The sequence below is a fragment of the Poromitra crassiceps genome, assembly GCF_964638095.1.
Source record: "Poromitra crassiceps genome assembly, chromosome: 8".
NCBI lineage: Eukaryota > Metazoa > Chordata > Actinopteri > Beryciformes > Melamphaidae > Poromitra > Poromitra crassiceps.
The window spans coordinates 37,684,518-37,698,218 of record NC_139629.1 but is presented as its reverse complement, the minus strand read 5'-3'; the positions used below and the strand labels follow the sequence as shown (position 1 = coordinate 37,698,218).

Genomic DNA, 13,701 nt, shown 5'->3' with positions numbered 1-13,701 from the left:
TACAGTGTGTTTTAATTATCTGCCCTTTTGGATTGCCTCATTTGCAATTGCACAATATGTAATATCTATGCAGGGATGAGGGATCCCACGGGTTCTTGAAATCCTTTAAAGTTTGTGAATTTGAAGAGGGGGGGTCAAGTTCTTGAAAGTTTTTGAAAATAGACATGGGTCATTGAAAGTGCATTTTGTGCAAGAATAGAAATTGAAGTTCTTTTGATTTAAAAAAAAAATAAGATTAACATTGGTATAGGTTTAACACAGCACAGTTGAGAAGTGTTGACACATTCAAGCCACTCTCTTTAATTGCTGTCTGTGAGCTAATGTAAAGCTGCTAGTTGTCATTAGAAACATTCTCAGTGTTGTAACAGTAATTAACTTTGATCCGTATCTCAAATTACACTGTGTTGGGTCCTTGAATTTGAGGGAATTGGGCCTGGAAAGTCTTTTATGTTTAAGTTAAGAAGGTGTGTGTTTGATTATTTTCAACATGTATTCCGTCACCCACCATCCAATATTTAAGAAGTTTTTTGAAATGCCTAACATGGTTCTAGTTTGCACCTTTATTTTTCTGTGTGATGCAGGGTTTTCTACAAGGTCTAGGTCCTAGTTTTCCACATTTGTCTAGCCCTGGGAATGTTGCTCACCTTGATGAAATGCCCATTTAGTAATCCAGTCAATCTTAACCACCGTGGAAAGAGACCCTGCACCTGTCCTTATCACTGGGATCAGACCATTAATGCTGGCATCCAAACGGTGCCCCACAGGGCTCTGTTCTGGTGTTCTATTAGTTTTCCAAGACAGAGTCAGATTATTTCAAGTTTGATTACTTTGTGTTCTGTTAAGTAGCTCCTCCCGAGGTTGGTCACCAGCTGTTGCCATCTGTTGAAATGCTTCACTTTGTGAAGTGTATTACCGGAGTTTAATTGATCTAAATGATCTTCATAATCCAACTTGACAGGACTGCGCGTGAGCGTGACAGAGATTTCCTTTGTCATAACCCACAGTGGTGTATCCTTGCTAGCTGTCAGAATACATTTTCATCTCTTGTTATATATATATATATATATATATATATATATATATATATATATAATGTGGTTATCCTGTACTACAGTTTAAGTTTGGGCATGAGGTAGATAGAGAGATAATGAAGGGAGGACTCATTTGTAGACAACTCATTCCTACCTAACCGTGCAGGCTTGAGGAAACAACTGAATTCTTCTTGTGAAAAATCACATTTTATTTTTTGTTAGCAACCCACATACATGCTGTTATGTATAGTTGATATCACTTCAGTTAATGTTATACAGTATTACATGTCACCTGAATGTACACAACTACTACTGTGTTTATTTCATCATCTTACTCAATTGGAAATAGAATTGAAAACAGTTGGCAGAGCCCATTGGTTTCAAGCATAGGTATACAGAGATACTGTATATACAGTTGAGCTGTAGTCATGAAAGTATACAGTGACAGTTAGCTCATCTCTTTATTCAGATCTTCATGTGGAGATGATAAATCTCTAATCAGAGGTGTGTCCCAAGAGACTGCCGGCCTACCCTGATGGAAAGAACACAGGGAAGAACACATGCATTGAAATAATGGTCTTGTATTGTAGCTTCAAATTAAGGCAAAACATCAAAACCAAAGGAATGAAAAACACCTTTAGAGAACAATAATGTGAAAGCCTCTACTATTAAACATGTCAACTACCAACATGTTTTCTCTGGAATAGCTGTCATCAGAGTGGCAGGATCACATGTGTAGTTAATGCATATTTACAGATGTCGATATGACCTGCATAAAAAAAAGTTTCTATGATAATCAAGTTTTGTACATACAAAAAAAGTTGTATCTTTCTTTATTTCCAAGACATTTGGAAAAGCTCATAAATCATAGATTTACCGCATTGTTAGGCTCTCAATATGATAATTTTGGCCAATACCGATATTAACATTGCTGTTATTTTGCTCACCGCACCGATACCGATATATAAAAAAATGACTAACATCGTCCAATACCGATATGATTGGCGATATATATCGTGCATCCCTACTTTTTGCCTTTGTGCTGCAGTATCATACATTTTCCTTTACCATCCCTGGGCTGCAGCAGTCTTACCTCTTCCATTGTTGCAGCCCAGACCACTAGCGTTTCCAATGCGGTCCATCCTGGCTCCAAAACAGCCGGACGAGCGACTCCTGGTGGCCATCAGCAGGTCCTGCAGCCGGCTCCTCTGGCTCGGGATGCGACTGCGGCCCTCAGCAGCTGGCAGCTGTGCTCTGTCTGATATGGAAGGCTGTTGGCCAGCCTCCTGCTCTGAGCCCCATCCCCTGCCTGCCTGGCTGTGCTCAGCCTCTGGGTCTGTCCCTTCATAGTCTGCTGCGGGGTCTTCCTCTTGGGTCGCTTCGGCCAGAGTCTCTTCGAATCGCTCCAGTAAAGACTATTGAAGACAGATGAAGATGGGTTTCAAGGAAGGAATGTTATTTTACAGTCACAACTCGATACTTGGTCAAGATATTTTGGACAAAGCAGACACATAGATTGTAAAGCTTCCTATTAAATATGCACCTATTGGTGTCCCAAAGCATTAAACAATAAGTACGAATTTCACTGCCAGTGCCACATACAGTAGCACAAAATTACTCTCTTCGGGCGGGTTGATAGGGTTGTTAATCACTCACAGGCCCAACTCTGATTCTGGATTCTGGATTCACAAGACACTCAATGCCAGAGAACAATGCCAGGCAAATTATGCACATTCCATATATCTTTACTACATAGGCTATATGATGTTGCTGGGTATCGGTTGCTGATAGAGGTCGATAAAGGTCCCTAGGTTACTTTATGCCCCTTTATAAAATCCTAATGACGTGGTTCAGGTTCTCCCTGTATTAGTTCTTGAGATATTGGAGGCAGAAGTTGATAGCATTGTTGGCACTACAGCTGAAAATCTCTTAAACTTCCTTGCACCACATTTGAGATGTTTTCCTCAATGTTTCAAACATGGTTTAATTCGCAGGTAACCTTAGGAATGATTTGATAAATATATAGTGTTTTTTGATATGTTGACTTGCACTAGCATTCATAACAAATTGCGAGGGGAAATAAATCTTCTCATATCTCTTTACCAAAACACTGGTACGTGTTTGTTGATTATGGTAGGATTGAGGTATCCTAATATAATAGAATATCCTAATCCGACTTGAAGTATATTATACTGCTGTTATCCATACTTCTTTCATACTTTTCATTCATGCATTTCTATGTACCATGTTCTAATATTGAAATGATCAGGTTGCACTGGTTTAATACCCGTTTGCTTTATTCTTACTTCAATATCCTTATTTTTGCTATTTGCTGCTGCAGCATTTCTAAGTCCAAGTTCATTCCAAGACCAGGTCCAATTTAGTTTCAGTCGAGATCAGGTCCAAATGGGGTCAAGACCAGGACCAAGATTGCCAATAAACACCACACCAGAGTGTCTGAAGAATGAACAGATAGGTAGATCTATCTGCAGGAGGTTGCCTAGGATTTGACTGAAAAAGTTGTGTCAACGTCCAGTACATGTAGCAGTTAAGACTCAGAGCAACCAAAGTCCAAGAAATCGGAAAATGTTTTTATCCTTTACGTTAGAATACACACCTAACTACAGAGCTACAGTATGCTATACAGCATCTCCTGTCTCTAATGTGCACGGCTTGCTGACTTGCCGTCTCTGATGAAGAGATCAGAAGGTGTGCCTCCTCAGAGGGGTGAGATCTTCTTTCTTACCTTAAGCTGTGATAGGTCACTGGTAGAGTAGGGTCTTCCCAATACATGGCTGCTCACTAGTGTGTGTTGACACAGCAGGGCCAACAGGGCCCAGAGGACCGCTGTCCTCATATTGTCCTTTAGTCCTGCTTCACTGGGGCTTGATTTGCTACTAGTGACACTACCGCTACTGAAGCAGGCTTATATACATCATATATATATACACACACACAGGCTCATACACACACACACACACACACACACACCCCGTGCAACAGACAGTCAGGTGTCAGTGGCTCATCATTTTGCAGATTGCCTCGAGTGCATTCTGACACCTCCACATGATAACATAACACAACACGGCTGCGCATTATGTCCTTTTTAAGTGCTGCTGGGGTGCTGGGTGGGTGCTGCGTGATGTCTGTGTATTGTCATGTTTGCCCGCCAACGTTGGCCTGACCTCAGGAGCCATCTTGGAGCTCTGAGCTCACGGTGGGTGACCGGAATGAGCTCAGACACGGTGTGTGACCGGAATGAGCTCAGACACGGTGTGTGACAGGAATGCTTCCAAGCCTTCAAAATACCATAGTGGGCTAAAAGCAGGCTCTGCTCTTACCATGTTTAGAGGGAAGCGTCTCCCCCACCCCCCTTCCCCAACGTGATTTAGATGAGAGCAAAAGGAAAACAACGTCAACATTGTTATTGAGATTAAGACTTAATCATGTGTTTTATTTGTCGTAGATTGTGTCTGTGATAATAGGTGATGAAATCATCCCGTTAATGTGGAGCAAACACTGTAGCCGATGTTATAGTTTCATTAGTTTTAGTTTGCATTTTATTTTCAAATGTGTTTTCCACAAATTGAACATTTTGAGTTGTTGCACTAACGAGCCACCGCTTTGGGCGCCCTAAATGCAGAAGTGATTCTGGACCTGGTAGCGAGCAGTCCCAATGCTACCGTGCTGTTTTCATACACGTACATGTTTCAAAAGCATAGATGATCACATCATACATCATATAAATACATAATGCATAGCATACACCCCCTTCCCACACACACACACACACACACACACACACCAGTATCCCAATACATATAACACAAACATAAGGTCTGGATCTATACACGGTTTTAACAACAAAAACATTCTAAATTGAACCCCAGCTCACTTCCTGTTGCAGTGTTTGCTAGTGCAGGACATCTCCGAAAACATCAAGGCCGAGCAGGACGGACAATTCTGTGAAAACCATCTATACCCAGCTCACCGGGGGGATTTGGTCAGGGCGGCAATTGCTGCTCAAGGGACAAAACTTTTACCAAAACATGCTTCTCTCCATTTCAGTGACCTGTATCTGCGGCCTGATGGCAGTAGTGTGAAATGTGCATTGAGTGGGTGGTCGGTGTTGTTCACTTGCGAGTGCGAGGGGCTTTATCGTTCATGTCTGACAGATTGGGTGTGGGGGAGTGAATGACTTTGGAGGCAACATGGGTGATCTTGGTGAGTTTGTTTTTGTTGGATATGGTCAGCATGGTGTAGAAGCAGGGGGAACAGTACAGATATGGTCAGCATGGTGTAGAAGCAGGGGGAACAGTACAGGAGGATGGGTTGAATTATACTTTTGTGTAGCAGTAACAGGAGGTAGGGGGCAACTAGGGCTGTCAAAATTGGCCCAAAATCATATTCGAATATTCCCTCTAAACAAAACATATTTGTTTGAATATATTCTATTACATTTTTATTTTCTTTTTTGCATTTGTGGCAAGACAAACCAATACAACCAGAGAGCTTATATCACTACTTGGTATATTTATTTGAACATAAAAAAAAATCAACATATTCATATCATATTTATTCAGTCAGTACTAATACAGTAGTCTATTGTTTCATCTTGTGAGTCCATGTGGGCGCGTCTGCGTGTCCATCTGCGCGTGTGTGTGTGTGTGTTTGTGTGTCATCAAGGCAAAATGTAGTCCTGGAGACACCTATTTTAGCAGGAACTAACTCAGAAGTGGTTTTAAGTAAGGTGGCCGGCCCCCCCACCCCCACACCACTTTACGCCCCTGACCCAGATTAGTTTTAAGTGGAGGCTGGTGTGATCTCATCACAAGCTGGTCTCTGGTTATTATTATTATTATTGACTGAGCCGAATGTGGGCCAGGGGCGTGGTGGGGGGAGGGGCTTAGTTCTGATCTGAACTACACACCTGTAAACTTTTATTTGTGACTGCATCTTGACAGACAGAGATAGACATGCAGACATATAAACACCTGGCAAAGTAGTCAAAATGGCTTCTGTGGTAGTTCCCCCTAAAATAGGTGTCTGCAGGACCATATTTTGCCATGATGACACGCACACACACACGCACACACACAAGGTGAAAACAATATTTACACATTTTAAAAATGTAATCAGATATCTGCAGAAATTATTTAGGGGTGCAATTCCCCTAGCTCTCTATATTCCCCTGTCTCCCCTTACAGGAATGCAAAGTAGTCACCTTTAGGTGACAGTCACCTTCTTCATCCCAAAATAAGACACTTTTTCACAAGATTTCTGAGTGGTTTTATGTCTGCGCTGGCATCTGTCACCTTTTTCACTCTCCATGAGTTTGCATCCCTGCCCTAAATCTACATCTGATATGTATTCTATTCATTGTTAGAGCCTTTTTTTCTCCTTCCAATTTAACACGTGTAAGCGTCACGCTTCCTTTGAGAATTCCGTGACAAAATGACTTGCTATCGGCTTTGAGTTGATGATCAGAGCCACTTTTTAATATGACACCCCAATCTGTCATGGCAACAGAAGTCAGACTGTTATTGCCAGCAGCAGCAGCAGCAGCAGCAGCAGTGGGGCTTCCAATATTGAAATTAATCCTCAGATTCCAGAAGGAATGAACAGTCCAAAACTTCCTGTTATATCTTTTGCGCTCTCCAAGGTGCTGAAATCTTGAATTAATGGGTCACAGTTACCTCTGCACAGTAACATAAATATTGCCAATACTCGGTTTAGCCATTTACATGTCAATTAAACCTCCCTTGCTGAAGATATATCCATGTTCTGACTGGTCTCTATTAATCCCAATAAAGTCACAGTTCTCAACATGCATTTCTGCCATGACTCCGATTCTGACTGAGCATAATCACACACCATCATCAGAGTGTGGTGTTTCCATGGGTCCTACTCGCATTATTGCCTTATTGCCATTACAGTCAGTCACATTGTGTGCATATAAATGTGGTCACTGTCCCCATAGAAGCCATGCATGTTGATGCTACAGAGGCTAATGTCATCTCTTTTCCCGTGTTTGTTTGCTGCCTCTTTTTGGATTGCCTGGTTCCTCAATGAAAATGTAACAATGATGCAATTGTAAACATTTATTAAATCATTCAACGGCATATAAAGAACAATCTCACATCAATTCAAATAAATATACTGGTAAGCCATGAACAATATTCAATAAATACAAGTAAATAAATAGCCTTTCAATAAAAAAAATCCTTTGGTAGAGACGTTGCAGTTCCATGTTTGAGATGGTAAGACTTCATCTTCTCTTCGGGGCTGTTGGTGAAGAAAGAAAAACAGCATTATTGAGACACCCTGATTGAAACAACAGTTTGTCTGTGTGCAGGAATGAAGTGGAGAATAACACAACCTAGACATTTCCATTTATAGAGTAGAGTTGATCAACTCTTTAGGCTGACGTCAATGTGTGTCAGGTAAATTTAGCATTACATCACTGGCTAGATCGAATACATTTTTCCTCATTGGGTTTAGTATTGGTTCTCAAATATCTCTTTGCTCTTAAAGTAACCAATACAATCACCTCAACTTGGAACTACTGTAGCCCTGTACAGTAACTTACTGTATTATACTCACTGCAACGTCAAGTCAAGTCAAGTTTATGTGTATAGCCCTAATTCACAAGCATGTCCCAGAGGGCTTCACAGAAAATATGTCTAGCTAATTCTAGCTGACACAACAGTAGCAAATTACAGTAGTAATGATAACGCATTGAACAATTGATAGAGAAATATAGAAATATAGGATAGAGCAGAGGAGAGAGCAGGGGGAATGTGAGAGAGGAGAGAGCAGGAAAGTGATGAGGCGGGGAGGGAACGTATGTTTCAGTGCAATACTGTTAACTTCCTGTCTTAGAGTTACTGTCGCACTGTAACTTCCTGTATTGAAGTGACTGCACGCTGTAACGTGCTGTTGCGCTGCAACTTACTGTATCTGCCGACAGTATTGCAGCCCAGAGAGCTCATGGAGCCAATCCTGTCCATCCGTCGGTTAAAGCAGCCAGAGTTCTTCCTGGAGGTGTCGTTCCGGACGGCCTTCAGGTTCTTGGCAGAGAGGAACTCCCTGATGGCAGCCTCGTCCAGGCCGGTCTGGGGCTGCTCCAAATCACCCTCTGCCTCCAGGCTGTGAAGCCTCTCCCTCTCAGCCTGGACTCTCTGCTCCACCTCACTCTGCTCAGGAAGAGACTCTTCTAGCCTGTGAAGGAGCACCTGCAACATCCAGACAGAGAAACATCTGCTTTAACGATGTTTAATGATGCAATTCATTTAGAGCTAAGGGGGGGAAATGTACATATATACATGTCATGTCATGAACTATACAGTTGCATATATATCATGCAGCTCTCTCAATGTGCTTATAATGAGTTTATAATGTCATATAATGACTTTTGAGCACCATGTCATGCAAACTATTTTCACATCACAGACTCCCCAAATAGACCGACATTAAACCACAGACCCCCATGGGAGCAGATTTTGTCCCAGGAACCCTTATGGGATGATTTGAGCTGTTGATTTAGTCTTGAATTGTACAACTGTCTACTACAGTCTATATGAGAGGAGGTAACAGGGGTTAGATTGATACCTCAAGGACCCCTAGGTGGGTCCTTTCTTCAGCCTGGGAAGCACCTTTTTAGAGACTTACCTTTAAGATGTCGACATCGTCGTCGGTCAAGCCGTTGCTGATGGGATAAGCAGTGAGATGCTGCAGGCTTAAGAGCAGGAGGAGGCTGTAGAGAGGGATGGAAGAAAGATGCATGTTGCTCAGTCACTGTCTTGGTGATGGGTGAATGCTCTTGGTGGTGGGTGAATGCTCTTGGTGGTGGGTGAATGGTCTGTTGTGTCTTTGCTTGGTAGCTGTTTGTATGCTTGACCCCACAGCAGCAGTTGCTGGTCTTTTATACTTAAGTTTGACACGTAGAGCTATGCCAGGAACTGGACTTGCATTCCCGACACCTGATTATGATAACACAAGCTGTCGGAAATTACTCCTTTTAAAGCGTCGTCTCTTAGATATGGGGCATAACTATGACATAGTCACTTCCACAGGCTACTTTGGTTTAGAAGCATGCTTTGACCCCACACCCCCCCCCAGCGTGGGACATTGTTGTCACTGAGCTACGGGAAGTCAGCGTTGAGTAAAGCAACAGACACGTAGTTTGGCTGGTGTACGTGCTTGTGGCAGAGTAGTGATTAGAGACTCTGATCTGCCAGGACTGGGTATTGTTTAACAAATTACGATACCAATATCAGTACCCTTAAAGTGATCCCAATACCAATTAAGTACTTCATTCTATAACCTTTTTTCTACTTAATTCAATTATTAATTAATTTTATAATTCATTCATTCAACTCCATCACAGACACCGTGCTCGACTTCACCACCACATATGTATGGGTTGTAGCTGCTGTGATAGTGGCCAATCACATGTCCCATTAAATCCAAGAACGCTTGCGGTGATTGGCTGTGAGCTAAACCATACAAATAGTATTTTTTTTCCAGATCTGTGTAGAAAAAGGATGGAATGCAGGTATCGTTTGACTGGAGAAGTTTCAATACTACTTGGTACGGGGTTATTTTGGTCGATACCTAAGTTAAAGGTATCGAGTACCGATACCCAGCCCTATTTAGTCAGCCTTCAGAGAACCAAATCAATTCAAACACCCACCCTGCTGAAGTGCCCTTAGGCAACACACTGAATCCCTCCAGAGGTGCTGTCCTGCAGCTGAGTCTGACCTCTGACCTCCCTGTGGAGGAGGGCAGGAGAAGCCACTATTTCCCTGAGGGAGCAATAGAGTATCTCATTCATATTACTGTGCCACTGTAGGCACAGTATAGGTCCATCTTAGGCTACATACAAATATTTATATTTAAGAATCCACATTTAAAAAAATATACAGTAAATTGTTTGACACTTCTTCTGGTAAACTATTGTATATTTCCTTCAGCCTCCCTTTTTCATAAATCTTTTTTTTTTAGTTTAATGACATTATTTTGATTTTTTTTTCAAGTTTGTACCCAATGATTTTGGTGAAGCAGTCCAATTTGTAAGGTTTATTCATATTATTGCAATCATTGCATATTTAAAAGTGCCTTTATGACGAAAACATTCAGACATAAATTCAATAGATTCAAATTCAAACCTCCAACCACTGTCAATTAAGTTGTTTCAGTCTAAGACTGGTTCACCAGAAGTAAAACAGTGTGGTTTAAGGTCTTTGGAATGAAACTAATAATTTAATTATTGCTATTTATTTATAGCCTATCTCAATATCTCAAAAACTATACATCACATGGCTTATATTTTGACATTCTGTGAGAGCAGAAGTAGCTCAAGGGTCTGATGTAAATATACAGTAGTATGTATGTCGTGTTAAAGTAGTGTGAACTGTCCAGGTTTTTAAAATGAAGTGAATTTAGTAAAAGGCACAGCCTGCTAGCGCGAGACACTCAAGGCTGGCTCCATAGGGTCCCATTATAAGCTGCCCTTTGTTTACCAACACTGATCCCTCGTATAGTATTTTCAAATGTGGCAACATAAACTCCTTAATGTTAAACTGAGTGATATATGAATTTCCCCATATCAGATGCCAGTATTTATCAGATAATTAATTTGTGGGAATGCCTGGTGCCTGTATGACCTGAGCAGAGATGCCAAGGCAGTATGTCCATTTGGAGTGATAGCAAAACTGTGCCTAACTTGTTGCAGCAAACAATACCTTACCTAGGTGTATGCACAGTCTCATTGTCGTTAGACCAGTGGTTTTCACTTTAGAAATTGACATCAAAACTAAAAAATCTGAACCCAAAACAAAACATGACATGTCTGTTTCAAATGAATCTCACATGGACTAACTTGCAGGTGGTGTATTTCAGATGATGATGATGATGATGATGGCGTAAAGTAAAGCTGAATTACAACCATTCAGAATTAAATCCCCTTCCAAATTGAAAAAGAGTCCTGTTTTGAAGGTGCATCAACATTTATGAAACAAGGAATAAATTAAATCACAAACTCAGATGTTATGCAAAATATTTGTTTTACTTCAATAGTCTATTTCAAGCCAAGGCTACTTTATCTTACAATAAATATAATAAATAAATACATTTACAATAATAATTTAGCAACAGCTCAGCGCTTTAATGTGGAAAAAAATGACATCATCGTTCTGAACCATAGGATATGCCAGGGGTGTCCAACCTTTTTTGAATGGTGGCCAGATTAGATCATGTGAAAATGTCGGGGGGGCAGGTGCATCTCGCATCATATGGGTAAAAAAAAAAAAAATCACATACAATTGTATTTTGTCAAAAGTATTTTGTTTACCATCTGAAAATATTAGTTCTGCGTGTGCTACTTGGTTCCTGTACAAACTGTATGATAGTGCTGTCATCGTTAGGCGAAGGGAAAAAATGCAAATTGAACTCGCTTGATTAACCAATACCGTGTGGAGGGCCACATATAGTATATTTTGAGAGAGAAGCCGAGGGCCACTTAAAATCTGTCCGCGGGTCGCAATTGGCCCGAGGGCCGGACTTTGGACATGCCTGGGATATGCCCTAATGAAAAGGAGAGGCTTAAATAAGGTTGGCATGATGCCCTTGTAAACCGTCAGTCAATGCTTGGTGAGTTGCAGAGGTGGAGCGCCGCTGTTGGTCTGTCACACTGATCTGCAGGAAAACCCCACGTCCTCCACACCTGGTGACAAAACACAAGTGGATGTCAAAATGCATTTCATGAAACATTTTAAAACCTTCCCCAGAGAAATCATTGCAAAAGATGATGGAATTCTACCAAAATACATTAGAGAAAACTATTACTGCATTTTTGGAATGCATAACACCACCCAAATGTCTCTATTGGCTTATCTTTACATCATAAATAGCCTTCCTGCTTGTTTAAATAAAACACTTCGTTCAAAGTAGTCTTATACCAGTGGTTCTCAACATGAGGTTCGGGGACCACCAGGGGTCCTTGAGGGAGTTCCAGGGGTTCCCCAGCAAACTGATGGTTAAAATCCACCATTATTTCAATTACAGGAAGTTAATAGTTAGAGAATGTAGGGAGAAAATCTGTTTTGATCATAGTTCCACTGTTATCTCTCTACATTACAGATAGTCGTGGAATTCTGGACAAATCCTATCTAACAATAAAAAAATATACTCTCAGATTTGAGTCAGAGAGACAAAATCTCATCAAATGGGATCTGTGGCACTAATGTGGACTAAATCGGGGATATGAAAAAGGTTGAGAATCACTGTTTTACACATCTTTCAAACCAAACTAGAGGCTCCCTCTGTGATGTAGTCTACCTCTCTGATGTAGTCTACCTCTCTGATGTATAGTCTACCTCTCTGATGTAGTCTACCTCTCTGATGTAGTCTACCTCTCTGATGTATAGTCTACCTCTCTGATGTATAGTCTACCTCTCTGATGTATAGTCTACCTCTCTGATGTATAGTCTACCTCTCTGATATAGTCTACCTCTCTGATGTATAGTCTACCTCTCTGATGTATAGTCTACCTCTCTGATGTATAGTCTACCTCTCTGATATAGTCTACCTCTCTGATGTATAGTCTACCTCTCCGATGTATAGTCTACCTCTCTGATATAGTCTACCTCTCTGATGTATAGTCTACCTCTCTGATGTAGTCTACCTCTCTGATGTAGCCTACCTCTGATGTATAGTCTACCTCTCTGATGTATAGTCTACCTCTCTGATGTATAGTCTACCTCTCTGATATAGTCTACCTCTCTGATATAGTCTACCTCTCTGATGTATAGTCTACCTCTCTGATGAATAGTCTACCTCTCTGATATATAGTCTACCTCTCTGATATAGTCTACCTCTCTGATGTATAGTCTACCTCTCTGATGAATAGTCTACCTCTCTGATATATAGTCTACCTCTCTGATATAGTCTACCTCTCTGATGTATAGTCTACCTCTCTGATGTAGTCTACCTCTCTGATGTATAGTCTACCTCTCTGATATATAGTCTACCTCTCTGATATATAGTCTACCTCTCGGATGTAGTCTACCTCTCTGATGTAGTCTACCTCTGATGTATAGTCTACCTCTCTGAAGTAGTCTACCTCTCTGATGTATAGTCTACCTCTCTGATACCTCTTTGATGTAGTCTACCTCTCTGAAGTAGTCTACCTCTCTGATGTATAGTCTACCTCTCTGATACCTATTTGATGTAGTCTACCTCTCTGATGTATAGTCTACCTCTCTGATGTATAGTCTACCTCTCTGATGTATAGTCTACCTCTCTGATGTATAGTCTACCTCTCTGATACCTCTTTGATGTAGTCTACCTCTCTGATGTATAGTCTACCTCTCTGATGTATAGTCTACCTCTCTGATACGATACCTCTGATGTAGTCTACCTCTCTGATGTAGTCTACCTCTCTGATACTATACCTCTTTGATTTAGTCTACCTCTCTGATGTATAGTCTACCTCTCTGATGTATAGTCTACCTCTCTGATATAGTCTACCTCTCTGATGTATAGTCTACCTCTCTGATATAGTCTACCTCTCTGATGTATAGTCTACCTCTCTGATGTAGTCTACCTCTCTGATGTAGCCTACCTCTGATGTATAGTCTACCTCTCTGATGTATAGTCTACCTCTCTG

The 13,701-nt window shown here is 41.1% G+C and overlaps 2 protein-coding genes across 2 annotated transcripts; both read right to left on the bottom strand.

The window, feature by feature from the left end:
• Window positions 1-1,558: 1,558 nt before the first annotated feature.
• nppa (natriuretic peptide A) lies at window positions 1,559-3,888 on the bottom strand (the record flags this gene model as incomplete). Its single annotated transcript, XM_083641201.1, has 3 exons — window positions 1,559-1,563; window positions 2,125-2,446; window positions 3,778-3,888. The coding sequence occupies 3 exons, from the start codon at window positions 3,886-3,888 to the stop codon at window positions 1,559-1,561; spliced, it is 438 nt and encodes a 145-aa protein (XP_083497327.1).
• A 4,027-nt stretch (window positions 3,889-7,915) lies between these two features.
• nppb (natriuretic peptide B) lies at window positions 7,916-8,816 on the bottom strand (the record flags this gene model as incomplete). Its single annotated transcript, XM_083641199.1, has 2 exons — window positions 7,916-8,266; window positions 8,703-8,816. The coding sequence occupies 2 exons, from the start codon at window positions 8,814-8,816 to the stop codon at window positions 7,916-7,918; spliced, it is 465 nt and encodes a 154-aa protein (XP_083497325.1).
• Window positions 8,817-13,701: the final 4,885 nt, after the last annotated feature.